General features: G+C 49.2%; 1 protein-coding gene across 8 annotated transcripts in view; it reads right to left on the bottom strand.

Annotated features, from left to right (window-relative positions):
• Positions 1-491: 491 nt before the first annotated feature.
• Positions 492-26,245, bottom strand: part of JADE1 (jade family PHD finger 1) — a 237,739-nt gene continuing 211,985 nt past the window's right edge. For all 8 annotated transcript variants that reach the window (XM_033134981.1, XM_033134980.1, XM_033134977.1 and 5 more), the window contains 8 exons: positions 25,284-25,441; positions 23,112-23,299; positions 20,412-20,623; positions 17,660-17,827; positions 16,312-16,428; positions 12,368-12,889; positions 6,946-7,063; positions 492-3,572 (listed from right to left, as the gene is read on the bottom strand). In XM_033134981.1, the coding sequence (XP_032990872.1) occupies positions 2,683-3,572; positions 6,946-7,063; positions 12,368-12,889; positions 16,312-16,428; positions 17,660-17,827; positions 20,412-20,623; positions 23,112-23,299; positions 25,284-25,441 (2,373 nt within the window). In that variant the 3' untranslated portion in view covers positions 492-2,682. The remainder of the gene's footprint in view (positions 3,573-6,945; positions 7,064-12,367; positions 12,890-16,311; positions 16,429-17,659; positions 17,828-20,411; positions 20,624-23,111; positions 23,300-25,283; positions 25,442-26,245) is intronic.

The raw sequence follows: 26,245 nt of genomic DNA, 5'->3' as shown, positions 1-26,245 counted from the left end.
ACCTTTTTTTTTTTTCAATTTTAGTTGAATGGACACCAAGCTAGGCACATAGTGAAAAATCCTCTGTACAAGGTTACAAATGTAATGACAAGTTTGTCCATTTCAAAATAATTAAGATTTGTACACAACACATAGAACCCTTCATTTAGATTTTGTGTTTATAACCTAACAAATGACATTCCAGGCAACTTTACAAAAGTTTAACTAGCCTACATTTTGACATAATACATTGATCATAATCAAAGATACTTCTTGGTCAGGATGCACAAGGAAAGATAAAGCTTAAAAAAAAAAAAAAGTAAAGAATAGCAAATGGTTCCATCCTAAGAGTGCAAGTGGGTGGATCTGGATCGGGTGGGTGGGTGGGTTGCTGCGTGTAGTGGCCTCATACAGAGTTCCCAGCAGGACAGGAAACTAACTTACAAAGCTATCATTACACTGTCAGAGAAACCGTGCTCTGTACCATTTGCATTTCAAAGCAGGAATAAAAAGTGTGGGCTTTTCATTTTTGTGTGTTTTGTTTTTGTGTGGGGTTTCTTTATATATTTTTTTGTTTTGTTTTGTTTTTTGGTTCAGCATAACTTGGAACGTTTGAAAGCTTTTCAACCTAAATGTGGGGGAAAAACAGGTAAGGCATTATTTTTGCACAAAACTAGCATTCCTAATAGTGCAAATGAATCTGGTACCTCTTGAAATGGTGAGAGGTCATATACTTACTAGAATTTAGATTTTCTTTCTATGGCTTGACAAATTATCTCTCTCTATATTCTACTCTCACCCAGAGCTGTTGCTGTAGTCAAAAGATAACTGTAGATAGAGTCCACCTTCTTCTGTATTCAGCAGAAGGTTTCTGCTCATATGCAAACAGTCTGACTTTTAAATTAGGCTATGAGTGAATGTACAACTTGGATTCGTAAGAAACTTCTAATATGTGGAGCAACAGCTTATCTGGACAGCAGTCTTTCAAAATGAGCCCCAGAGCTCAAAAATAGTCAATCTAAAAACCTGGGTCATCCTTTCCCCTCCCCTGAATTAGCTACTAAAATGTATTCAAAAAGTTAAGACTCGGTTTGAAAATGTCATACATACAATGGGGATGGATCAGATCTACTATTTGATCATCTGATAAAACTTGCATAGCAAGATGGGATTCAATAAGCCTTTGCTGTTGTTGACAATCATCTGGAAGACTTGGAAGTTAACTACAGAACTCAAAGCATCATTCATTAAGTATCAGAATGTCCCTGCCACATGGACACGGATGTAGAAATGAATCAGGAAGCTGAATACTGATACTCACAAACTAACGGGTAATTTAGGGGGAGTTGGGCTTGTTCCACGTGCCCATAATTCTAAATCTCATTGCTATTTAAACTTTTCTTAAGTGTCACAACTACATTGAATTCCAAAGAAAATGAACAGACCTTAACACTATCCACTGTCTTAATACATACGCACTGCAGTGAGTGCAAAACAGAACATTGTACTCAAATTTAATGCTAAATTTATTATTGCTGATAACTTACTAGTTATTGCCATTTGCAATTAGAAAGTCCAAGTTACGAATTAGAGCCTAGAACTCCGACTCGAGAAAACCTATTACACTTCAATCTTTTTCCTGTATAAACTTGGTCAATGGTAAGAGGTTATCGCAACTTATTGCCTTTATATTGTTTTTAAAATATAACTTTTTTTTTTTTTTTTTTTTCCGTTTCCTTAAGGAATCCGTCCATGTTGGAAGCCCGGGTTCCCTGATACATGCACTAGTGGTTGGCTCTGGGAAATAGGCTTCACCAGAGTGTGGAAGTTCATCGCTTGAACTTGACTAACTGTTGTATTGTTGGAAGCCAGATGGCCAGGTATTGCCCAAGGCCAGGGACATCCCAAGCTGGCCCAAAAGGCAGCGGCTGGGGAGGAGGGGAGGTCAGGAAGGCTGGTAAAAATGGGGTCTCAACTGCCCTTCTCACAGACAGACCTTTCTCATGGCTTCCCTCTCCGCCAGTCCTAGGCTCCACAACGCACTCTGGGCTTCCAGCTTCACCCTATATCCCCAAGCTGCGGCAGCTCTCCTGGCCCTTCAGATCTCTAATGACCTTTTCCAAAATCCTCTCTTTCCCACCTGCTCTATTTACACGAGTCCCCTAGAGTTCCTGAAGCTTCAGAGCCGCTGCCTAAGCACTGTAATGCAACAAAAACAGCCTGTGGGCCAAAGTAGCTGCATGATTTCAAGTTCTACCACAGTCCGAGAAAATAAGGTTTCTGGGCTATTAAATGGTACATGAGGGTTTCTCAAGAACCATATCTGAATCCATATATTCAGGTAACCAAGAGTTTGTGCTTTGGGAAGAATACAGAGGGCAATAAAAACTCATGAGGCTTATTTTAGCCTCGCCCTCTTTAAAAAACTCCATTCATTCTTATTTTAGTGTTTAATTCAGCTTCTAGTCTTAGCAGTGTCTTACGGTTACAATCTACTCTTGTGTTTCCTCAACAAGTTGCAAATAACACACACTTCTCACGATTTATAAATGACTCTGAAAAAAACAATTCCATCTGAATTGCGAGTCAACGCGTCTGTGTGGCTCGGGGGGCGCTGGTTTCTGCTTGCCCCCTCCCCGTGTCAGAGCTCCCGTCTGCCCCTCGGGGACAAGCCCGCCGAGCGTCCACACCATCTCCGTTTCATCAAGAGGCCAAAATGCTTCTCCTGATGATGTCTGTCCTCCTGTTGATAGTGCTGCTGGCATGTATACATTTCTTTTCGGACGCCTCACTCTCTGAGTCACTCATTTCTACATCGGGGACATACCCGTCATTCTCGTTGTCAGATTTTAACTTGCTTTTTGCCCTCTCCTTGGCTGGAACTCGGCCTAAGCCCAAATAGGGGTAGTCTGAGTGCTGGTGGCAGGCACCCCCCCGGACCTCGCCCTGCTGCTGCCGGTCCCCCTTCTTTGGAATCCGGAATCCTCCCCAGTTTTTCACGGGGCTGGCAGGTGTTGTAGGCACTTTGATTGCAGTCTGGTTATAGTTCACTTTGATTAGGGGCCCGCTGCACTTGGGCACCGTCTCCTTCCGTGCGCCCGGCGAAGCGGCAGCTCGGCCGTTGTCCACATGCCTCTGGGACACGTCTGTGGACCTGAGAGGCTTGTGACTCTGTTTGAAAGTTCGGTCCTTCACGTCTCCCTTACTGAGATCACAATGAAAACGAGGGTCTCTCCTGTTCCCGGGGTCTGGCGTCATCACACCATTTTTCTGTTGGGCTGACATGAGACGTGCTTCTGCAAAGGTCTTTTCAAAACTCAAAAAGCTTTCGGGGACCCCCATCCCCTCCCTTCTCCCACAGAGATCTGGTTGCTTCAGCAGGGTTTTGCCTTCACTCCCAGTGCTATTCTGCAACGGATCTCGCTTATGGGGCTTTTTCAGCGAATGAACCAAGGAAGTACCCATTTGCTTCCTGAAGAACGCAGAATGCCACTTCAAGTCCTCTATCTTGGGGGCGTCAGGACCCACGGAAGGACTGTTGAACAGAAGCATGCTTCCCAGTGAGGAGGAGGTGCAGGAAGAAGAAGGCACACCTGCCAACAGAACCACAAAGAAAAATTACAGCGGAAGCAAATCCAAAACCACAGCTCTAGCCCCTTGGCATGGCCCTGTCAAGGCGAATACCCCACCCCACGGGACTACACACAACCAACCAGCTTCTGAAATTTTAGTTTTTATAGTAAAGATATGATCTGCCTTGAGAATCTGCATCCATTCGGCATACTCGTGCTGTGTTTTCTACAACAGCTGAAGTTCATGGAATTTTTTATGAAACATCATTTTTTTAAGAAAATTTACTTTCCTTCAGAACAACTGCTATGATTTTCAAAGAGGAATCCATGCAGAGTCTGGTGGTCAGGCGCTGACTGCCTCCCCCTCCACCTGGTTCCAGAGCAGCACCTGCTCCGGGCCGGGGCCACCTACCAGTCACCTGCCTCCCCGATGGGACACGGGCAGGGACTACGGCTTTCAAGTTTCTTTCCCCAAATTATCTATGTCCTTGCTGGGCTACGAAGAGGATAAATACATGTAAATATGTGAAATGGATTAAGGGAAGGTGTTTAAAATCATTCTAGACACACAGTAAATGTTTAAAAAATGTTTACTGTTACATGCAAAATCCATTGGTGGAATTAAACTAAATTGTCATCCAACATGAGAATAAGTTAAATTGGTGTTTTTCAAACATTTCTGACGCAAATCACAGTAAGAAATTTCCCATCACCCAGTAAAAGCTCACTTCATGTAATCAAATTAGCTTTCATCGTCTGATATACGCACTCAGACATATTCTACTCCACTTGTTTTTAATGCTGGAGGCGACCTACTGAATTTCTCTCACGGCCCACTGATAAACAGATCGTACCCCTCCGGTTGAAAACCATGGGTGAGTTCCTAACACCCCGCTGCCTCGGAAGGACGGCGCTTCAGCCAGAACCTCCACAGCACCGAGAGCAGTTCTCACAGTGGGTGGTGACCCCGCAGGCTGCGTGTGACCCACCCCACACAGCTCCGCCCCCGAGGCCCAGGCAGGTGCCCCCGGATGAGAACGGACAGCTGAGCGGACCGGGACACTCACAGAAACGGAACAGAGCTAGCGACTGGACTCCACACCCAAACCTGTCACAACCAAAGGGGTGGGTGTTCTCACGCCTATTTCTATTACTTGACTTGCGACTTGTGTCTGCAGGGCCTGGGCTCATGGCCTCTGTAAGCACCATCTCCACTGAGGACTCATTCGGTGGAATGGCCCTACCGGTTCCGAGTCACAGCACGGCTTAAACCATGGACCCTGAGTGACACGTGCAAGTCACGGCGGTCTGCTCTGCTTCACTTGGAATCATCTGTCTTACAAGACAGGAGACCGACTTGCATGAATAGGAACACAAGTGAAAGTCTAAACCTGGAAAAAGAAAGACAAAGCATCCTACAGGACGAGCACCGTTGCTTTCTGCCCATCACAGCTAGTGTGGTTCCATCTCAGAGGGAGGGGAGGACATGTTTTCCTTTCCTGAAGGAGCAGCAGGACTTCTGAAGGGCTCCGTTACAGCCCTGTTATGCAAAACACGTCTTCACCTTGTTCAGAATCTCAATCCCTTACCCAAGGAAAAATCTCAGCCATGAAATGCAGAAAGCTGCCTGCAATATCCATGAAAAATGACTCAAGTGACATCAAATGCAAACGCTCTTCACAGCTTATTTTTATAGGTAATCACTCATTACATAACAACTTAAGCAAGAGTCACAGAAGCCTCCAGTGTCGGAACTCCGCGGGCACAGCCTGCGTCCGCGGCCCCAGCAGCTGCAGAGCCGATGCGGGTTGGGGGAGGGGGGATCTGCACCAGATGGGCCTTCACATAAGGACGCAAAGCAAAGCATAAAATAGGGCCCCTTTATTTGCATCCAAGTACGAGCAAGGAATGAGGAGACAAGTTCACTTTAAAGAATCAGAATTGAACTGCTTTTACTTATGACACCCTACTTAGAAAAATTTATTTTAAAAGGGTTACAACTAAACTCTAGCTAATGATATAAGCATGACTCTCCAGGAAATATATCCTCTTGGGAAAAAGAAAAACTCTAAGATACTACTGTTAATAAGTTAATGCCATTAAAATTCTGCATGACTTCGAGAATGGCATTTAATACTCCCTTGGCTTTTTCTCCTTGTTCAAGTGACCAATTTACAGCAAGTCCGCACTTGACAGGTTCTGTGACTTGAATGAAACAACATACAACAAAACCCACTTTACCACACGCTAATTGATATAAACGACAGGTACATTCCGCCGCATCTCATCAAGGTCATGACGAAATGACGTTCTAGTCGAGGACCTGCCGTACCCTCCTCAGACACACATCGGTTAGTTTCAGGTAAACCACAATTGGGATTTCAACATAATAGGTTACAACAACTTCTTTGTTGTTTCTGTGTGTCATAATAATGTACATACAGTGACAAAAAGCCACAAAAAGCGGAAACATCAAAGAGTGAGCCAGCTGTGACTCCGTGCTGCCGCAGTAGGAATGTTGCTGGGGTGACTGTGAAGGGCAGACCGGACAGAGCAGCAGACACGCTCGCGAGGCCTACCTGCTCCGGGAGCCCCATTCTGCCGGGCCCCCCTTCAGTAGCGCTCCGGCTCTAAGAGCACAAGCCCCGCTCTGCGGGCTGATGACTCCAGCAGGTCAGTGCTGAGAGGACACAGATTCTGGACCGAACCTTTTTCAGATCAAGTCCCACCTTGCCCAACTCTGTACTTGATCTCCAAGTAACACCCTGTTTTTTTCACTTCTCTTAGCTTGGTCCACAGCAATGTGAAATAGAAGGCACTAAAAAAAATAAGTACTTGGTGCCTTACCTCCAAAATACTCCAAATTCCACCCACACAAAAAAAAGTCCACTGAGAATGTTATCTATACGTGGACATGTGACCCAAGTACACAGTCTTCAGATGTCTTTACCATATGTTACATGTAGATACCGGTGTTACGTAATTTACACATCTTTTTAGGTATCCCCAGGATACCTTACATTTCTTGAGGCTTTGCAATATAGAAGTTACGCTTTCATTTGAGCCTCACAACAGTTCCCAAGAAGTAGCTTGAGATGTCACCCTAAAGTTACATATGAGCAAACGGGGAGACTTGGAAACTACGAGACCTGCTGGTCTTTGGTCTGGAAGCAGAGCATACAGGATTCGACCCAAATTCTTGGTCCTTCCCCCTATCCCATGATGCTTCAAAATGCCTAAAGATTTTCTTTAAATATGCAAGTCTGTGCTTCTTAGATTCTTCCAGAGGATAGATAAAAGAAAATTAAAGAAATGATTATTTCTTTCCTTAACAGAACATTAAGGCTTCGAAACCCCTGCCCTACTATTGGTCCTGCAAGGGCTGAATGCATACCTGAAACTCTTTCTTGCTCCAAGAGCTTAGTGTAAAGATTGAATATCTGTTCCTGGATTTTGCACACAGATCGCTTAATCTTTTCCCTGCGGGTCACCATGTAAGTGAGGTTCCGAACCTAGAATGTAGAGAATAAAGATGCTAAGTAAGCAATACATTTTAACAGTATTTTGGTGCTTTTATTTTCTTTACCTGACAGAAAATTGTTCTACTAGGGCCTTGAATGACATCTGAAATCAAAATGTACTTGAAACATTTTAGTCCTTCTCTGATCTCCTTTGGGCTGCTGACGAGGACCCTACATACACCCCTCCAGGTAGATAGCAGCAACAGGGCAGTTAGATTACGGGGGGAACACCTAGAGAATTCGCACAAAAGCCCTGCCTCCTTGGACTCATCCCAGCAAAGAGAAGACCGCTGGTGGCCAAGTCCAGGCCTGCCACCTCTTGCCAAAGGACTCTGCTTATCACCCCGCAGGGTCTTCTTCGCATGACTTGTAGCGTCAAAGGCTTTAGAGCAACTCAGAAGCCTGTACTGCACTGCACTTTATCCAGCATCTTTCTGAAGATAGAACTCAGGTAAGAACAGGGTCAAGAGCTATCAGAGGAGAAGCTCCCTCCCCCCACAAAAAATGTCCCTGCACAGTGCCCACTGGTAAACTAAACGGTCACCAAGAACCCAAGTCAACTTTTTCGGCTGGACACTGAACTGCTTGGAGCTAACAGGTAGCTAACGTTCCTGCACGTGAAGTCTAGGGGGCGTCCTCCCCGCTTTGCTACGGATTTGCTCCATCAAGATCTCAAGTCCTGCTCTGTATCCCTGTTTGAAAACCAGACACTGCCGTCTTCCTGACTCATTTGTAAGGAACTGAAAAGACCCAGGTGCTGAGCTCCACCTTGTATCCGCTTTGAATCTGACATACATCCACAGGGGACCACATGCACACGCTGACCAATGCTAACTAGTCAACACCTGAATTTCCCGTTTTTAAGGCCACCTGTCCTCAGTCAACACAGAAAAAATATTTAAATCCCCTTAAACCCTGTGTCCTAAAACCTATTGGTAAACCGAACTAGAAATTCATGGGCCCGAAAACACAAATAAATGTCAAACCAACACAGATTTGCAATTCAACCTTTGTTCAGGAAGATGTGGATAATAACTCCCAAATAAGCTCAGTGGCAGGAGTGAAAAGTTACTGTGTGTCCCCATCAGCTCCCACATCAGAGGCATGACTCCACTTTCCTAAAAACCACAGCTTCCTGATGCTTGGCAATCCCTTCCCCCACCGTCTTCCTGGAAACAGAAGTCCCGAAGGTCACCAACCTGTTCTTTGGGCGGTGAGGATGGCAACAAGCCATCCACACCAGACTGCACTTTGGCTTACGACCCGACACCTCCACTCGGCTTTTCTGTCATTTCTGAACCCTAACGTGTCCAGTTGTGTTCAAGGCAGTCGAGCTGGTACAAGGACAGGAGGCAGTAAGAGGAGCAACCCCACGTCTGCACGGTGGTGCCATTTCCAGCCTGAAGCCGGAACACCAGTCAGGCTTCCCCTGATGCTAACAGATTCACTGACTATTTAGGACCTTCTCAACACTTCTTGATTAAAAAAGAAATAATCTTAAAGAACTCAGAAGCAAACCACTCTGTCTCAGAGTAAATATTATTTTGGAGTCTTTCCCCGGTTAAGGCACGTTCTTTCTTTAAGAGCCTCAGACCCCAAGGCCAGGAAGTAAGGTGTCTTTTATAAAAATCCTGACCAACTGGGGATGGAGGTGGCTAACTCTCTGATAAATAGCGTTCCACGCAGGGGCGGTTACAGGTGAAAGCTCAAAAAAGAGGAAAAGGCAAGACCTAGGTGCACATCACAGATTCAAAATCTTTGGAAAGCAAACAGCACAGTTTTTACGTTAAGACAAGGAATCTGACCTCTGGCAATAGGAAACAGAAACAAAGTCCAGCTCCTACTAAGAGTAGACAGGTCACTGTCCTGTTGTTCATGTCGGACATAGAGCAGAGATAGACACCTCTCTGTTACTTGAAGTTTTCCATGGGAATAGAAACTAGGGAAGCCAGAGACCTGAACTTGGTTTATTATTTGAATTTCATTTTGGTAGCTTCAACTACTTCCCCCAGCAAAGGCTGCCACCTGACTAAGTAGGAAAATCGCACTTTTATTCCCCAGGATCTCTGATGAGAAACATCTAAACACAAGCCCCAAAGGCAAAGGCCGGGATTCATTTTCCGTTGGAACAAATCAGCCCTGAAGGCCCCAGGCCTGGCTGACTGCACTGACTAGTGAGCAGCCTGAACCTCACCTCCCTGGCGCACAACACGCTCCTCACAAGACAACTTGTGTAGAGCTGAACCCAGGCTCCAGCCTGAAAACATACCCGGCCTGGCCCTTCCTGCGACGCGGCTGGACCCAGCTCCCTCCCCCGCTGCATCTTCTCCAAAAGGCCAGCTCTTGGGAGCACTCTCACCGTGATACACTGAGTCAGGTTCTCCCCCAAAGCAGTGGCTCCCTAAAACACAGATGGCTGGCTCCATCCCCCGTTTCTGGAGTCAGAGGTGGGGTCCAAACATTTGCGTGTCTATTAAGGTTACAGGTACTGTGGCTGCGGTCTGGGACAGTCCTCTGAGAACCGCTGCCCTCAGGAACCCAGCAGTGGTTTCCGGGGTTTTCTGGACTCCCAAACGTTGCATGCCAACACTGACGCTTAACACTGCTTCTTGTTCAGGGACAACTGGAGCCTATACCCAATGTCCAAAGTGACCATTCCACTGAGTGTTGAGTAGGACCGGCCCCCAGGACATGGCCGTTTGGCTGCCCCAGCCAGGATGCAGGGGCAGCATGTGTTTACTGCATCCTTTAAAAGACAACATTTAGGGGAAGAAAATCACACCAGACTTGAAGTGGCCTGGGGAACGTGACATAGTCACCTGACACACATCAGCAATCGTTCTTCTTAAAGGTGTGGGTTTCCAAACCCTCCTGAAATCTATTCCTGTCACCTAACCTTCCGGTCCAGAACTGGTACCCAGGTGTGCCATGCCCCACAGTGTGTATTTGCAGTAAAGAGCAATTACCATTCATCGGCTGTTTGCCTTTCTAATGACGGCTGCCCGCATGTTTAGGAGCCCACACGCCTGACTACCGTCCCAGGTGCTGGCTGACTGCGTAGCTGCGCTGAAGTACTCATGTGTGAATTAGGCAGAGCTCTAAGCCGACTGAAAAACAAAGTATTCATTTTTCATTTGCTCTTAATGTCACCCCTGCCCTGATATGCCTTTGGCCCGATAAACTTACTATTTATAATTATGAAGAACCGTGAAGTTCTCTGGGCCACGGCAAAGATTTCAATTTTTTAAAACCTCTGCCATCACAGGCCTCATGGCAAATTTTGGAAAACATATTTTTCATTACAATAAGCCCCTTTTAAACTGACACTAAATACCCTAAAATCTCTTTGGCTCTTTAATAAAGGAAATGTAAGTAATGCCACACACACACACACACAAATCCTGATTTATTCCCTGTTCATACATAATTGGCATCATTGTACTTAAAAAGCAACAAATGTTTAGAATTTAATTGTAAGTGTATGTTAATCTGAGTAACTGAAGTACAGAAAAGAGTTAGTACACCACAGCATTTTCTACACTTTTATTTTGTGGTGATTGTGAGACAAACACAGTCCAAACATTAGACTTCTCGTCCTCCCTCCTGAGGACTATCTGACTCCACATGCACCCCGGGTACAGCGGTTGCCGGGTTGGGACAGTGGCTTCTCGCCAGGATTCCAGTGTTCTCCCTCTGTCCCTCTCTCTCTCCCTCTCTCCTCCCTCTCTCAATCTCTCTCTCTCTCTCTCTCTCACCTCTCACTCACTCACACACACACACACCCACACACACGCACGCTGGGGGTGGGGATGGGGGCGAGGCCGTCTTCGCACTCACCAGCAGGGGGCGTGCGGGAGCGCGAGCACCTCAGCCTCCTCCCGCGCCGGCCGCGCCAGAATCCGGAATCCTAACCTGGTCCGGCCGGAAGGGGCGTCACAAGCTGGCCCCGGGTCAGGGACTGAGAGGGTCTCTAAAGTGCCCCTGCAATCACTTTCACTTCTGTGCCACCTTTAACAGGGCTGTACAGGTCTCTGTGAGATCTGGATCTTCTGGTTCAGCACTTCTTCGATTTATCCCTATTCTTTGTCTACACTCTCATTTCCAATTATCTATGAATAGTCAGTCTCTCCCAGGCAGATTTATCACTGCGGGCCAGCTAACAAGTCAGCTGCTTGGGGGAGATGGGTTCACCGTTTCAGGCCAAGCGGGTCTGCCGTTCAGTGTCGGCTGCTCCAGGAGGAAGCCTGGGTCCAGCTCCTGTGCACTAATACATTTCATCTGCCTGGGAGCTGACGCAGAAGGTGCTCTGAGGCGCGTCCCCAATTAGCAGGCCTCAGTCAGAAACTACCTGCAGGGGCCGGGGGGGGGGGGGCCCTCGGGGGAGGAGAGCCTGTGCCTAATTATTCCTGTAGCAGGAAGAAGTCCAACCTGGGACTCCAAAGGTAACGGAGTGGGGGAGGCACAAAGCAGCAACAGCTGAAGTGCCACGGGTGGCTGCAGGCAGCCGAGCCTGGAGTGTGAGAGCAGTGTGTGGAGCGGTACTAGGGGCAACTCCGACAGATGGGGCGCCCCTGTGCCCCAAGACCCCAACCCCACACCCCCACAGCGACATACGACAGACACACATGGACACGGACACACACACACACACGATATGTACACACAGCCTCAGTGATGACTTAGCACCTCACTGCCAGGAGTGTCCTGTGACAGATATGCACGCACACACAGCAGCACCCACAGCCTGCCCTGCTCCGTGACAGTTCTGGGGACGCCCCTGTGAATTAGCCAAGGACGCAGGGAGGTCAGAGAGGCAGCGCTCGGCCCTCCCCAGTGAGCCCATCACCAGCACCTAGTGTCTCCCCAGGTTGAACAAGAGCTCTTCCTACATCTGTCCGCCTCCTCCATTCACTGAATCCATGCTGTTTGTCTAACTCCGTTTGTGAACAATTCTGAGCCAATCCCTTGGTCATTTTCCTGGGGCTTAGTTCCCTCTGGCTCTAGAATGAAGAGGGGGACACACCACCGTGTGATCTCGCAGAGGGACATTAAGGATTAATGGGAAAGCGTTTAAACACCAACCAGACAAGCTCCCCTTCCACTCTGTGGCAGTCTTGCACGTACGTACAATGAGTCTACCAGCCCATAAATATACTGAACCAATGAACCTCATGCTGCGTATGTACAGGATCTGCAAGTAAGTGAACCAGCCACCGCTCCTTGCTCAGGGCAAGCGGCGGCCTCTGTACGATCTTCTTCTCTAAGTCACTACAAAGTGTCAGTGTCGATCATTACCCTCTCCAGGTCCTGCCGCAGGTGTGTGAACAGCCGCAGCCTCCTAAACAAGACATCCTGCTCCCGCTTCGCCAGATTGTCCTCTTCGTCTTTCTTTGGAGTGATGAGGGGCTTGTTGAAGTTGACCTTCCTCTTCAGCTTCCAGTACTGGTACAGGAAGTCGACCACCTCCTCGGGCAGCCGCAGGGCCCTGGCCACGTCCAGCAGGTTGACGAATGTGTAGAACTCGTCCTCCAGCTGCTGCAGCTTCTGCTTCCGGACGCTCACCCGGTGCGCCTCCTCCTGATTCTGCTCGAGGCTGGCAAAGGGCTCCAGTGGATCCCGGGGGGAGCCCTCAGGGGCCCCGTTCTCCTGAGCAGCCCCCTCCCCGAGGCTCTCCTCAGGTTTCCTGTGGGAGCTGTGCTTCGGGCAGTAGGACTTGAACTTGACTTCGTCATTCTCCGCCAAGATGGTCTTCATCTCCAGGCCCCGGTCGAAAGCACAGGTCACGTGGAAGGCTGTGCGGCAGTTCTTCACAGAGCACTGGTGAGAACACGCAGACAACAAGAGGAAAGAGATTACAGGTGACAGTGACCGGCCCCCTGGGTGCCAGGCACCCCCGTACACACACACACACACACACACACACAAAGAAGCCACACTGCAAAGCCTGTGATGACAGTTCCACCTGCATTAACCCTGGCGGGTCCAGTCAGCTTTCACGGGAGGTAAGGCTTGGGTGTTTTCAGGGAACTCTGTAAGTGAAAGGTTTCGTAAGCCAAACCTAACTCTCTCAGAAAAGGAACTCAGCCCCACCGCCTCTTGCAGCAGACACGACCACCCCAACGGCGTGTGCAGACGAAGGTGGCTGGCCCTCAGCACTCAGAGCAGCAGGTGCTCTGTGTGCAGAACATGTATATATACTCTGAAGCGTCCGTTTGCATTTTCTTTCAATCTGAGCTCTTTTAGTGTTTGTATAACAAGCCAGAATGATTAACAATTTCCTCAGGAAGAATGTCTGCGGGTCAGTTTTTAAGGGAATCTGAACCCTCACCTCACCCCCAGTCAGGCAGAGACCCGGCACAGTGGGGACAGTGAGTGACATGTTTCCTTCAAGCTGCTCAAGATGAGGAGGGCGAATAAAAACTCCCGAAGAGTAAACAGGACGGGAGCCAAGGAGAAGCGAGCCCTGAAGGACGGGGAGGTCTCCGCACCCATGAGGCACCGGTGCAGAAGCTCCTGGGCAGTGCAGGTGGCGCTGAGACTCATGTGTGACCCGCCCGCCTGACGCACCTGGGACTGACTGCAGTGACAGTGGAGCCACGAGAGACCCACTTCCTGCAGGTCAGGGAGGTCACCCAGAGGCCAGGCACCGTCTGGCGGTGCCTTCCATCCCTGGTGACAGACACGTGCACGCATGCATATACTCTCTCTCTCTCTCTCTCTCTCTCTCTCTCCCTCTCCGTCCTCAGGGCTACAATTTAATGCCTCGGATCCAGACGGCGAGCCAGTGGCCTGGCAGGAGGAAAGTGATTAACTTCCCCCGTGTGATCTCGCTGGGCGAAGCCCTGGAAGAGGCTCCTGGTGGTGACTGAAGCCAGGCCTTAAAAGCAACACTGTGCTGTGAGGCCAAGTGATCCCAGGCTCGCCAGGGCCGTCGGGAGACAGAACCTGTGGCCCCGGGCCAGCTGAAACCTCACCTCATTCAGCAGACCCTGAATCCACCACCACAAGTGGCCGAGGATGGAGCTGGGCCTTTTATCCCTAGTCAGGGTCAGTATTTAAGAGGTGCCTGCCTGCCAGTCATGGTTTCTTCCCTTATAAAGTCTCTTACTAGAGCAGAAAATCCAGCTCCCTTCACCATCCCCTCATTACCAACACTTAAAGCACAAGAACTAACAGAAATCTGTAATCTCAGCTATAAATAACCTCATTTCCAAGAAATGTGTGAAATCGCGTTAGTGGCAGCACACACACGTACACACCTGGCCACTATCATTTCTACACAAAGTGCTCCTCCCTCTAGCACGCAGCCAAGTGGGACGTGGAAGTGGGAGCTCAGGAGGAGACACCATGTGTGTTTGGCTGAAACTACACTTAACCCAGGCGCTCCAGCCGTGAGAAGGGCCGGGCTGAGGCCGAATGTTTGCACAGGACTTTGTAAAGATGCCAAATGGCCTTCCTTTGGGTTTTCCGATTCAGGTTGACTCAGCAAACAGATGTTACAGCAACGTCAACCAGAGCCTTCACAGCTGCAGACATTTCAGAGAGGAATTCTTTAATAAAATCAGTCCATTCTGTGAAGATATGAAAAATCATCAACCTTCCTTCCTTGGCCTCTTCTCTTTCAAATTAATGTTCTGGGAAAAAGGTCAACGGCAACCAGAGTCATTTACCGACTCTTCTCAAAAAGGAAACAAAGATCCTGCTTGCCCAGGACTGGTGTGCTGGGGAAAGGGCACAAAATCTAGCCTCAGAAGAACATCAGGTAACGTGGACAAAAATGATTTCCATTTCCCTGGGTCTGCCACAGCTTGTTTTCTGCAAGCATCCACATGGACATGGACACCCATGTGCACGCGGCTTTAAAAAATTTCTCCTCCACTCTCTCCCAATACAACACTCAGGCCAGAGGCTTCTGTCATGTTTTAGTTTTAAGCAGATTCTCTTCACAAACACAAGTCTGCACTATTCTCAAGGTCCACAGCCAAATCCCAACAGCTGTTTCATGCCTCACCCTCTATTTGTCACATTCTGGATTCTTGAACCCCAGTGGCAGGAAAGCAGAACTACTTGGCATATAAAATGAAAAAATTTTAAAACCACCAGTCAGTAGGTACCTTAATGAAAGAAAATATTGATCCGCCAAAATACAAACTGGTTTACCATCATCTCTTTAAAACCTACGACTGGCAAGTGTAACCAAGCTCCTGGAGTGTGTCTGTGCCAAGCTATTGCATTGTCTTCCTCAAGACAGAGGTCACCCCAAAACGGCACCTCAGCTCCAGTGTGACGGGGAGCCTGAGGGAGAGCCCACGGCCCGAAGCTGGTACCTCCCAGAAGGGCCAAACTGACCGTTAGGGCCAATGTCAGCCACACACGGGTGGCATTTGCAGACCTTGGTGTAACAGCATTTTAAGCCTCTTGAGTCACAACTATCTAGAGATGCCAACAATGGGAGGACCAGAAATTAGCTTCTCAAGTAGTTTCGGGCAACATGAAAAAATACACAGCGTGCCATCTATATTATCTCCTAAATTATATCTAAAGATTTTCTACATCTGTGTGTGGACAAAGAAAATGCAGGCAAAAGTATACATACGAGCTACACACACACACAGACACACACACACACGCACACACGAACCAGATATCCAGACTGTGTTCAGATAACAGCTCCTGCAGACCACACTGGGTGCAGCCCCTTGAGGGCTTGGTGCTCCAAGGAGCCTGTTTTACCAGATGCAAAAGCATCAGCACGCCAAGTGACGTCACCCAGTGTACACCTAAGGCATGACGCCCCATGTGCACGCCCAGAAATCAGCAGTGTCGGAGCAGCCAGAGGCAGGTCTGCTAATCCACTAAGCAAACAGGTGAGGGGGGCGGGGGGCGACCCTCCAGTGTCAAGACTGTTTCTTCCCCAGAGGTGCCTGCCTGTGGAAAGATGCCAGGCTGAGAGCAGAAAAGCAGCAGCCAGAGACAAACTGGGACTTTCTCGCAGATCCTGCGGATTCCGACTTGCCCTGTGATTGCTAAAGCTGGGGTTCTGGTTACACAGGGAACAACCCACCACCAAAGGGGTTCGTACCAGCTGGAGTCATTCCCCAGTAACTTGTAAAACCTGTGAGACCCTGGTCGTGGATTCCAGTCCCATCTCCAAGTCCTCCGCCAGTTCAGAGCCCTCCGCGTCCTGCTCCCTGCAATGCAGGGAAGGGAGATGAAGCCGCTGGGACTAAGCCGATTACCTGGATAGAGGCCCCAAACTTCTCGTTGCAGAGGCTGCACACCAGCGCCCAGCGACTGCTGGGAATGTGGGACACCTTTGTGATGGGCTCCATCTTCTCCGGGCTGCCAATGCTCACCTGGAGACCCAAGACATGGAAGACAGGGTATCAGAGCCGTCGGGTCGACAGAGGCTGCACGCAGGGGCGGAAGCGTAAAGCTCCATCACTGTCCTATACCCCTCCTACCACACGGCGGCAGGGACACTCGACCTCCTAGCACAGCAAACCACTATGCTCAAGCATCAGGACAGCGAGGGACCAGCTTGGGGCCAGCTGCAGGAGAGCCCAGAGCCCGGTGCCCAGGCCCGTTCCCCCCACACACCCAAGAAGCCATCCGACGTACATTCCCTCTTTATAAGCAAATGTTCACTTCTCGCCTGAGTGACAGCAAAATGCATACATATCAGGACAAGGCAATCTACGGCACCTCTGGACCACAGTGCAGTGGTCAGGACTGAAAAGCCATCTTAAATACAGTAAAATAGGTTGTCTACAATGGAGTAAGGCAACATAAACTGATTTTAGTATCTCCCTCACTAAAAAAAAGCCATTCTCTTCGATCCAAAAAGATTACTGCATTCGAAGGAAAACTACCAAGATAAGCTCTCCATGTGTGTGGCCTGGATCCCTGAATTGGATCCCTATTAATACCAAACCACGAGAGCCGGTGCTACCAAGACAAGGCAAGCTGCCACGAACCTGAATCATTCGCAGATAATTTGGAAAGTACACCAAAAGATCACACACCAAAAAAATGCCAAAATTTGAATCACAAATGATATTCTCATAATGAGCCACGAAAATTAGTCAAGGTCTGGGATTTGAAATAAATTAGACCAGACCTGAAATTTGAAAGGCTGAGGCTAAGGAGACTTTTAATAAAAATCACAAGAATGTGACTGAGAGCAGTGGTGTTGTGTCCAGCTCGCCAGGCACAGGATTTACAGTCAGTCCCGGGGAAGGACACAGCCGCAGCCAGGCCACAGCCGCAAAGCCGCAGGGCTGCCCGGAGTGTGCGTCCACAGCGGCAGGGTGAGCTGCGCCAGGTATCTGAAGCGAAGGTTGAACACCGCCAACCGAGAGTCCAACTCACTCTGCTTCCGGCTAACATTTCCCCGAATTTACATACCACGACACGATGACAGTGTGGACATTCAGGTTAAGGGGAAAAAATGGGGAGCAATTAAAAGGTGTCTTTCTCTGCCTCTGCCACAAGTACCCCTCCTTATGAATGGCTCCCCACCACACCCCACCCCGAGCCAAAAGCCAGGAGCTCCTGAGCAAAACTACTGTTAAAAACCACACCTACCTCGGGGATCCACAGAGCACAGCTGACATGGACCCACTTGGTCCCACTGCGTGTGGGCTTCATGGCTCCGCCTTTCTTGGGACACAGCAAACACTTTGGCTGAACCCCCAGGGCACACGTCCGGCACAGCCAGCTGCCCTCTGGGACCTTGAGGATTCCGTAACAAGCCTGCAACACCCCCCAAGGAAAAGAGAGAAAGAAAAAAGATTCATTTTTCCCATTATATCTATTAATTTTAAAAAACCAAAACAGATTTTAACAGACCAGCAAAATAGAGGCACCCCTACGTCCAGCTGGCCGGGACCCTCTCCCCAGCAGCCCAGGGTGTCTGAGATCTGCGGAAACAGTGCACACTTATTTACCACAGGCTGGCTCTGCAAACTACTTGAGGACAGAAAGGTCTGCAAACAATCTGCTTGGCCGTGTTGCAGCAGACACCCATCCACACCAACTTACTAAATTCCGAGTAGTAAATCCTCAAAGCACACCAGGGGCTAAGTGGGGAAGCGGGTCCTCCCTGCTTTCTCGTGTGGGTGGGATACAAAGTGAGGAAAAAGCACAAAGCAGCTGAGAGTCTCCAAACCCATTAAAAGAGATGGTAATGCAAACAGAAGCGAACCAGGAGCATCCTCATTCCCCAGGCTAAGCAAACGCTACTGACTAGACCCCAGCGCTCTCCCAAGTGAACAACACACAGGCACAGAAAAGCGAGGCTTTTTAGACAAAGATAATTTGGTCCTTTTAGCTGATACTTAAAACAAAGGCTGCTTTTTGCACAAGGTGACAAAATTACACAAAACAGCAAAACTGCAAAATCAAGGCTTTTACAACTAAAGTCACTACAATGGTTCAAAGAAAAAAAAAGGCAAATAAATGTTAAGTGAAGAAACAAAACCACGGGTACCAGGAGCACATTCAGAGCCTTCTAAAAACACCAGACTGTTCACAACTTTATCCTTAAGTGAACTACAAGTCAGGAAGTCGAGAGACACAGTAGCATAGCTGCGATTCCCCAGACAGGAAAAACACAGCCGCTGTGCAATCTGAATACCCAGGACACAGAAAAGAAGGCACAGGGATGAGAGCGGAGCTGAGTAACGAGGACTGGAGCTTAGCAGCGCTTGTCATGCCATGAATGAGCCACTGTCAACACAGATGTACCGGGGAAAAAAATGTTCACAGAGCTAAATGATCCTCTTAGGGGTTCCAGTACTAAAAGGTTTCTACCAGGCATTCTAGGGAAAGTCACATTTGAAGAGAGAATTTTTTCACGGGAAAAGCAAGTCTAAACAAAATTAAAAGATTAAATAAAGTATGCCTGAATGTCAAGCCATGAAGAACATCTCAGAAGAAAAATGAACCACAAGGAAATGTGAAGGAAAATAGACAAAGTGGTAAATAGCAGAAAGAACGTTAAGACCAGTCACAGGAGTAGGAAAGGGGGCCTGGAGACCCCAAATTCCAGTTCCAACTCTGCCACTAACCCTAGTGGGACCTTGAACAGCCCACCCTGACATCGGTTAATTCATTTATAAAACAGGGGCTTTGAGTACTTTTCAAGCAGAATTTTTTTTTTTCAACCAAAATTTTTCTGAGGAAAAAAAAGTAAAATAGCAGGAAAAATCTGAAACGCCATCCAAGGTAACAGCGCCAGCAACAACAAAAAGCAACCATGGTAGTGTTGCCTATTTTCTGCATACAACAAAACCACTACAGGAATTCTCAATTATCCCAAGGAAACTTCCTAGACAATCTGAAAACCCAGAGCTCCAAGAGGGTCTCTGACATGACTGAAGCAAGCGTGTCTCACGGCTTCTCATCAGGATGAGCTGGGACAGGACCACAGCTGGTAAAGTCTTCAGGCAGAGAAGCCAAAAGGCAGACATACGATAATCAAAGAACTTCAGAGAGCAAACTGGATTCTTCCTCCCGATGTCACCTGAGCAACGCCCACACTGGTCTCAGCTAGTTTGACATCTCAGCAGCAACAGGTGATTTCAAAGAAAGGAACTCAGAAAGGACCTGAGAGTGTGTGCAAACGTGTGTCCCCATAGAAACCCAAATTATTTCATGATCGCATTAAAAGGTAAATAAAAGAGGTAAAGAGAGACTGAGATTGCCACAAGCCTTTCAATTGCACCCATCCACACTCAAGTCTAAGGATTTACCTTTTCATGGAAGGTAGCAACTACCAAATGCCACTGGCATCGGGGAGGACAGGAAATCACCTTCCAGGAAAGGGGCGTCTTTCCTTTTCTTGAACAGCTCAGTTTGTATACTAACACATGTTAGCAAAGGTTATGGGTTGAGTTGCATCCCAAAAAGATGTTAGAGTCCCAAGCCAGTACCTCAGAGTGTGGCCTTATTTGGTTTCTAATGTTCTTAACACCTAAACTCAGGTTTTGGGGCAGGGCAGAGGGGGCACATATCCTCTCCGAGGGAGCACAGCCCTGCCGAACCCCTGCTCTGAGATTTCTAGTCTCCAGAATTGCAAGACAATACTTTTCTGTTATTTTAAGGCACCCAGTTTGTGGTACGTTGTTATGGCCACCCTAGGAAACTAATCCAGTAAACTAACCACCTGGTCAAGCGTTTTTTTGTTTGTTTGTTTTTTGTTTTTAGATTGGGTCAGGGGCACATTTGTTTACATCACTCAGGACAGCGGGACAATGGGCCCCACCTAGAGGGAGGCCCTGGCGGAAGCCGGGCTCAGGCCCCAGGGAGCTCCTTTCTGGGCCTGGCTGCCACATACCTGATGCACGCAGATGTTGCATTTGTCACAGAACACCATCTCATTGCCGTCCTCACCGTCAGGCGACTGGCAGACGTCGCACACGACGTCCTCATCATACTCAATGCCCAGGCCCTCTTCCGTCTCGATGGCGTGGTTCATGTTGTCATAGCATCGCTGCTCGAACTCCTCCAGGACGCGCTCCATGGTGTACTCGTCCAGCTCAGGCATTCCTGAGGGGACACGTCACACACCCGCTTCAACGAACCCGTATCAATGCATGTTATTAGACAGCATCCGTATTCTTGTATTTATACATAACGGACAATGAATAAATACTACTACAAATAAATCGACCCTGAGAGCCCCAAGTATTTTCTACCGAATGCCTCTCAGACACTTCCAAGAAAGGATCTTGGAATTACTAAAAGGCAGAAAGAGTCTTTCACACAAGAGTCTGTTCCTTAGGGTCAGGCACTGAGGACGCAGTGTTGTTAGGAGAAAAGCAAAGCTAAACACCAAAGTGTTCAAGCTGTTAAAGACACACATGGTTCAACTGTCATTTCATTACAGTATTACACATAACAATGAACATGGAAGGGACTTCAAATTCACGACCCCCTATCATAACTTGGGTGTTTCCTGGAAAACATTCCTTACTCGCTGCCTAAAATGGTGCTCGGAAGACAGATTCCACTGTGAGCACGCTAATGTTTTTAACCGGTTTATCCCTCCTCATCCTCTGAACTTCCTAAGCTGAGAGGCACAGTTAATCAGACACATAAAAGGCCAAAACACAAGGAATGTCTGAAGCTAAGGAGACAGCTCATTGTGAATCAAATAAGATGCATTCTTATGCAAGAATGACCAAAAATACATTTCCAGTGGTTGCAGTGGTTATAGCCAGGGGTGGGATGAGACTTCCATTTTCTCCACTGTGGACATAGTCCAAACTTCCTACAACGGAAATACTCATACAGAAAGAGGAAAAAAAAAAAAACAGATTGCAAAAAATATTCAGACAGAACACCAAGTGGTAATAAACAACAGAAATGTCATTAGAGCTGACAATGACTTTTCGTGCATTATTGTAAATTTAAAACCATCAAACTAACATTTCTCAGGTTTGTAAAAAATGCGAGAACATGTTAGAGCTCACACTGATAAGCCTTAAGCACATATTGAAAAAAGCCACCTATCATTGGAAACCGTCTTTAATTCTGAGACAGTTTCTGTGTGGCCAGGCACTTTCATCTCAATTCCTCCTACCAGCTTTGAAAACACCACTAGCTTTGAAGATACAATCTTGTGCCCTCTGATTTTTACCATTAAAAAGACCAATAAAAGCATGTGTTCAATTTATGTTACACAACTTCGTGATTTATCGCAGCGCAGTCTCCGGCACTGCCTTTCGATCTGATGAGTTAGCCCAGTACATTCCTCAATCACCCAAAAGCGTGCGCTTCTCGGACTGTACTCTCTGCCTCAACACAGGACAGCGTCAGGCAAAGGCGTTACCTGGTCTTTACAAGGAACAACTTTCTCGTGTATGAACCTAACGAGGCATTCAGTTCCAAGAGAGCTCTGAAAACTCAGAGCAGACTCTGTAACACAACCCTATTCTTGCTAACATTCTGGCCACTAACATTTAAAGCAAGACCACAAGGGCGGAAATCTACGTGGTCTGTCAAACTACCTGAGTCATCAAACAAGAAAATAATTTTGCCAGCTCAGTCCACACTTTCATTCCCGTTCCACAGGCCGGCGGCAGGGCAGCCACAGGCACCTCGCGTATGCCAGGCCCTGTGCCAGGCTCGTACTGACATGACACGAAACCACAGGCTCGGCCCTCAGGCCTGACACCCACCAGCATACGCTGCGTAGACACCTCCTATGCGCTGGACTGAACAGGCGGCCTGTGCCCCCCTCCTCACCCTGAGCCCAGGCACAAATGCTCAGGAGCCCTCGCGGTGCCTCACACCGAGCCCAGCCGGGACCTCAAGGTCTTGCTCAGCAGGACACCTCAGGCCCCTGAGTAATCAGCGGAGCACGAGGATGAAGCCTGTGTGCAGCCCAGTCTCCCCCAGGAGATGCACGAACATGAGCTGCAGAATCGCTGGCCTCTCTGTACGAACGAGTGACGCCCAGAAGAGGGATGCCCACGGGAAGAACACACAGCCAGGAAGCTTCACAGGAGAGCCGGGGCACAGAGAAACGGGCAAGAGGAAAGCACTCCAGGCCTGCAGCAGGGCTCCAGGGGAATCACTGAGGTGAAAACGCAAGCGGCATGTTCAAAAAACGGTGAGCCTGGCTGGAGTGGACTTTACTGTGAGAAGCAGCAGGCCACAGCCGACAGCAGCAAAAACACAGCACCGTCCTGTGGCCTTGGAAGTCACTCAGTTTCTTGGGCTTCATTCAGTTCCCTTGACGTAAATAAATAAGATCAGGGCAAGGACGGGAATCCTGCGTCCATGGCCGGGGGCGGGTACATCCCTCATCGACCCTGCCACTCTCTCCATCAGCCACCACAGACCGTGAGTCCAGCTCAACACGCCTGCCCCCGCCAGACGAGCTGTCTGCAAAAGGCGGCTGTGCCAGACTGAGCAACGGTATGAGGCGCAAGCTGCACTGGGCGAGGGGAGCTTCCACTGCTCACCTGCGCGCCTCAAATTCTTCCCTAGTCCCTATTAATTAACAGAGTAACAGCCCGGGGCCTCTCACCCATCTCCTTAAACTCCTCGTTGGTCAGCTCCAGCCACGCAGTGTCCATGTCGTTGAGGTCGTAACGACACACGCTGTCGGCCAGCGTCCGGATGTCCACATAGCCCAGCTCTGGAGGCTCGGAGCCCGAGGAGACGATGTATTTCTTGGGCCTGATGAACATGAGGGATTTCTCTTCAGACACGACCCTAGTTAACAAGAAAACAAGCAGCCAGCTTACTACCCTTTCTGCCACATAAAAAAGGAAGTCCGTCAAAAGGCCCCAAGTGAGCCTCCACCCCCAAAACCCAGGTCATCGCCAGGTGACTAGGCTTAAAAACTGTAATGTCACTACTAATAAAAACTGGGAATCCTTACAGCACTCAAAATGGAAAGAGAAACAGATACAAGTGAAAACAGTGCTGCAGTCTTCAAAACTAGCTGCTTCTTCCACCTGGCTTCTCAGACACCGCTGTGCCTGCCACCACCCATGGCAGCAGTTGCTCTGTCCTGCTGGCACCACCAAAGTGTCAAAGTTAACAATTAAATCACTTTCCACTAACCAGACCTGCTGTCCCTGCTGGACACCAAGCACTGGTTCTCAGGACATCAAGGAGCATGAGTGGACACACGGACAGATGCTGGGGAACGAAGGGGGTGGGGGAAACCGAGCACCTCTGTGCGATCTTAAAATAACATCAGGCCATTCACTGGCCATTGCTCGGAAGTCTAAGAACCTGACTCTGAGCCAAGTCGAAGGACTCCCCGGACATACACTTAGGATCCGGGACAGGGACACGAGTCCCTCCCCTCCTATCCTGCCTCTGTCCCCCACCGAACACCGGGGGAAGTGCCGTCCACAGCACCCCACTCAAAGGCCATGACAGCACGAGAAGATGAAATCGCCCTCAACGTGGACTTCCCAAAGCAACGGCCCCACACGCCCACACAGCGCCTGCACGGCACCATGTCAGCAGTTTGCGTTATCAGCAAGCTGTCCAAGAGCTTTGCCAAAGGACTTCCACCACCCTTATTACCAGTGATTTATCAGCAGGACCCTGAGATGGCCAAACTAAAGAGCTCCTGCTCCTCCTCAACCTACTCCTCAGAGCAGGGTTTCGGCTGAAAACTCCCACACGCTGAGTCAGCGCTTGCTTCTTTTGTGCTGGGCTCCCTAATGAGAGGCAGTGACTCAGGGAGTAATTCCGGGCTTGGGCTCGCCCAGGCTGCACGGCTTGGTGTTGTGGCCCAGACGCGACTCACAGGCCAACACTCTGCAGAGACACGCTCCACAGCCGGTCAGGAACCTGGCCCCTGGAGGCCATCTGATTGGTCATTTAAACCTACAAATCCATGTGGACACTTGTCACAGAGATCCCAAAACAGCAATAATCAAAATCGATGGTCTCAAGTGCCTGATGGTCAGAGTGGGTGAGGGCTGAGAGGAAAGATCAGTCCATACTCAGCAATGGTGAAAGAGCCCGTTTCGCAAAGTAGGCAGCTGACTAGGACACAGCTGGATCAGGTGCTCGCTTCGCTGAGAACAGAGGGCACTCAATCCTCTCCTTGCAGGGAGCCCCACGTCAGCAGAGCTGGACAGTGAGGAAGAGAGCAAAGTGGCTGCAGGTTTATACTGAGGAGGGTCATCGAGGACCCGACCCTCGGGGGGGAAAGTGGTTTGTAAGGAAATCCAGAGAAAGCCCCACAAGAAGAACGGGGCAAACTCCATCCCCAGAAGCCTCCTCTCCACATACCTAACCTGTCTCAGACCTGGCTGGGCTCCTCACCTGTCCTCCAAAGGTGGAGTGACCACCAGAGGACCCAAGAAGCCACCTTGCAGGTGCCCAGCAAGGCCAGACCTTCTCCCCAGTAGACCTGCTCTCCATCACGGACATGACTGGGGGTGGGGGGTGCAAGTGCAGGAAAAGAGGAAGCAGGGGTGCAGACATCCACATTTCCTCCCCAGAGCGTCTTGGAATCTGCCCCTCTCCTAAGAGAACAGCACCTCCCCAAGATGGCTGTGACATTTAATTCAGAGCCCATGGCCCTGAAGTCACTGCCCTTGGGACCTGAAGTGTTTACACCGCGTTTCTACATCTACTGGAGGCCTCAGTGCTGACTACACACTGCTCTGCCAGGCAGAAAGGCGCGGCGTGTGGAGAAAAGGAACTGCTCTCCATGGGGCACGTCTACCTGGCCACAGGCTGAGGGATGGTCCCCGGGCTCACTGGCACCTGGACCCCCTTCTCCCACTCCTGTCTCCAGGGATCTGCCAACACGTAGTACTCATCTGGGTTCAGCTGGTAGGAGTCATGCAACTTCATGGCAGTAATCAGGTCCGTCCTAAACACCTGGAATGGAAGAGACAGGGTCACTGACATCTGCTGTTTGCATTCTCACTCGCAGCACTGACAGCTGCTGGGTCACCATGGAGCTGCCGGGTAACAAGGTCACAGGATCAACAGAGAACCAGTCTGACCTATAACAGGAAAACCCTCAGCCTGCCACACCCTGCCTCTGGGGCGCGGGGGTGGCAGCAGCTCACACTGCCCTGTCACTCCCTCATCAACCGCAGGAGAGGCAGTGTCTACAACGGCAACAGAACAGCTTCACCGTCCTCCCTGAAAAGCTCCTCAGAACTCGCAGTTCACCACGCACCTGCTGAAAACGTGTGCATGAAGGCCCAGGAGCGAGATATTTCACTCAAGGGTGCTCTTTTGGCAGATGTTTGAAAAATAAAACTCCACGAACCATGTAGGTTCTGGGTTTGGAGCCAGAACCACCAGGGCCTCCTCGCTACACCCAGATGGCCACCCCCCAGTCCTGCCTCCTGGGGCATCAGGGCTGATGGCAGGCGTCTGGAAGGTCAGGTCCTGGTTGGCGCATGCCAGGCAGAAGTACAGGCTGCAAATCTGGGCTAGAAGCAGTGAGACCTACGCAGTCAATCAGGGAATGGGCCTTACTTACAGATCATGTTTGTTTGCACACCTTTACCTGGCACAACTTCCACAAGGGAAGAGGAATTTGTGGGGAAAGTGGAGGAAGAAAGGACAGGAAAGAAAGAAAACAAGAAAAGCAAGCCACTACCTACCCTCTCCTCACCCGCCCAAACAGACCCACAAGACTCAGAAGGGCCCTCTGCCAAGACAGGTCCT

This window comes from Rhinolophus ferrumequinum, chromosome 18, assembly GCF_004115265.2.
Source record: "Rhinolophus ferrumequinum isolate MPI-CBG mRhiFer1 chromosome 18, mRhiFer1_v1.p, whole genome shotgun sequence".
NCBI lineage: Eukaryota > Metazoa > Chordata > Mammalia > Chiroptera > Rhinolophidae > Rhinolophus > Rhinolophus ferrumequinum.
The sequence above is the reverse complement of the archived record's forward strand: the minus strand, read 5'-3'. Positions and strand labels throughout refer to the sequence as shown.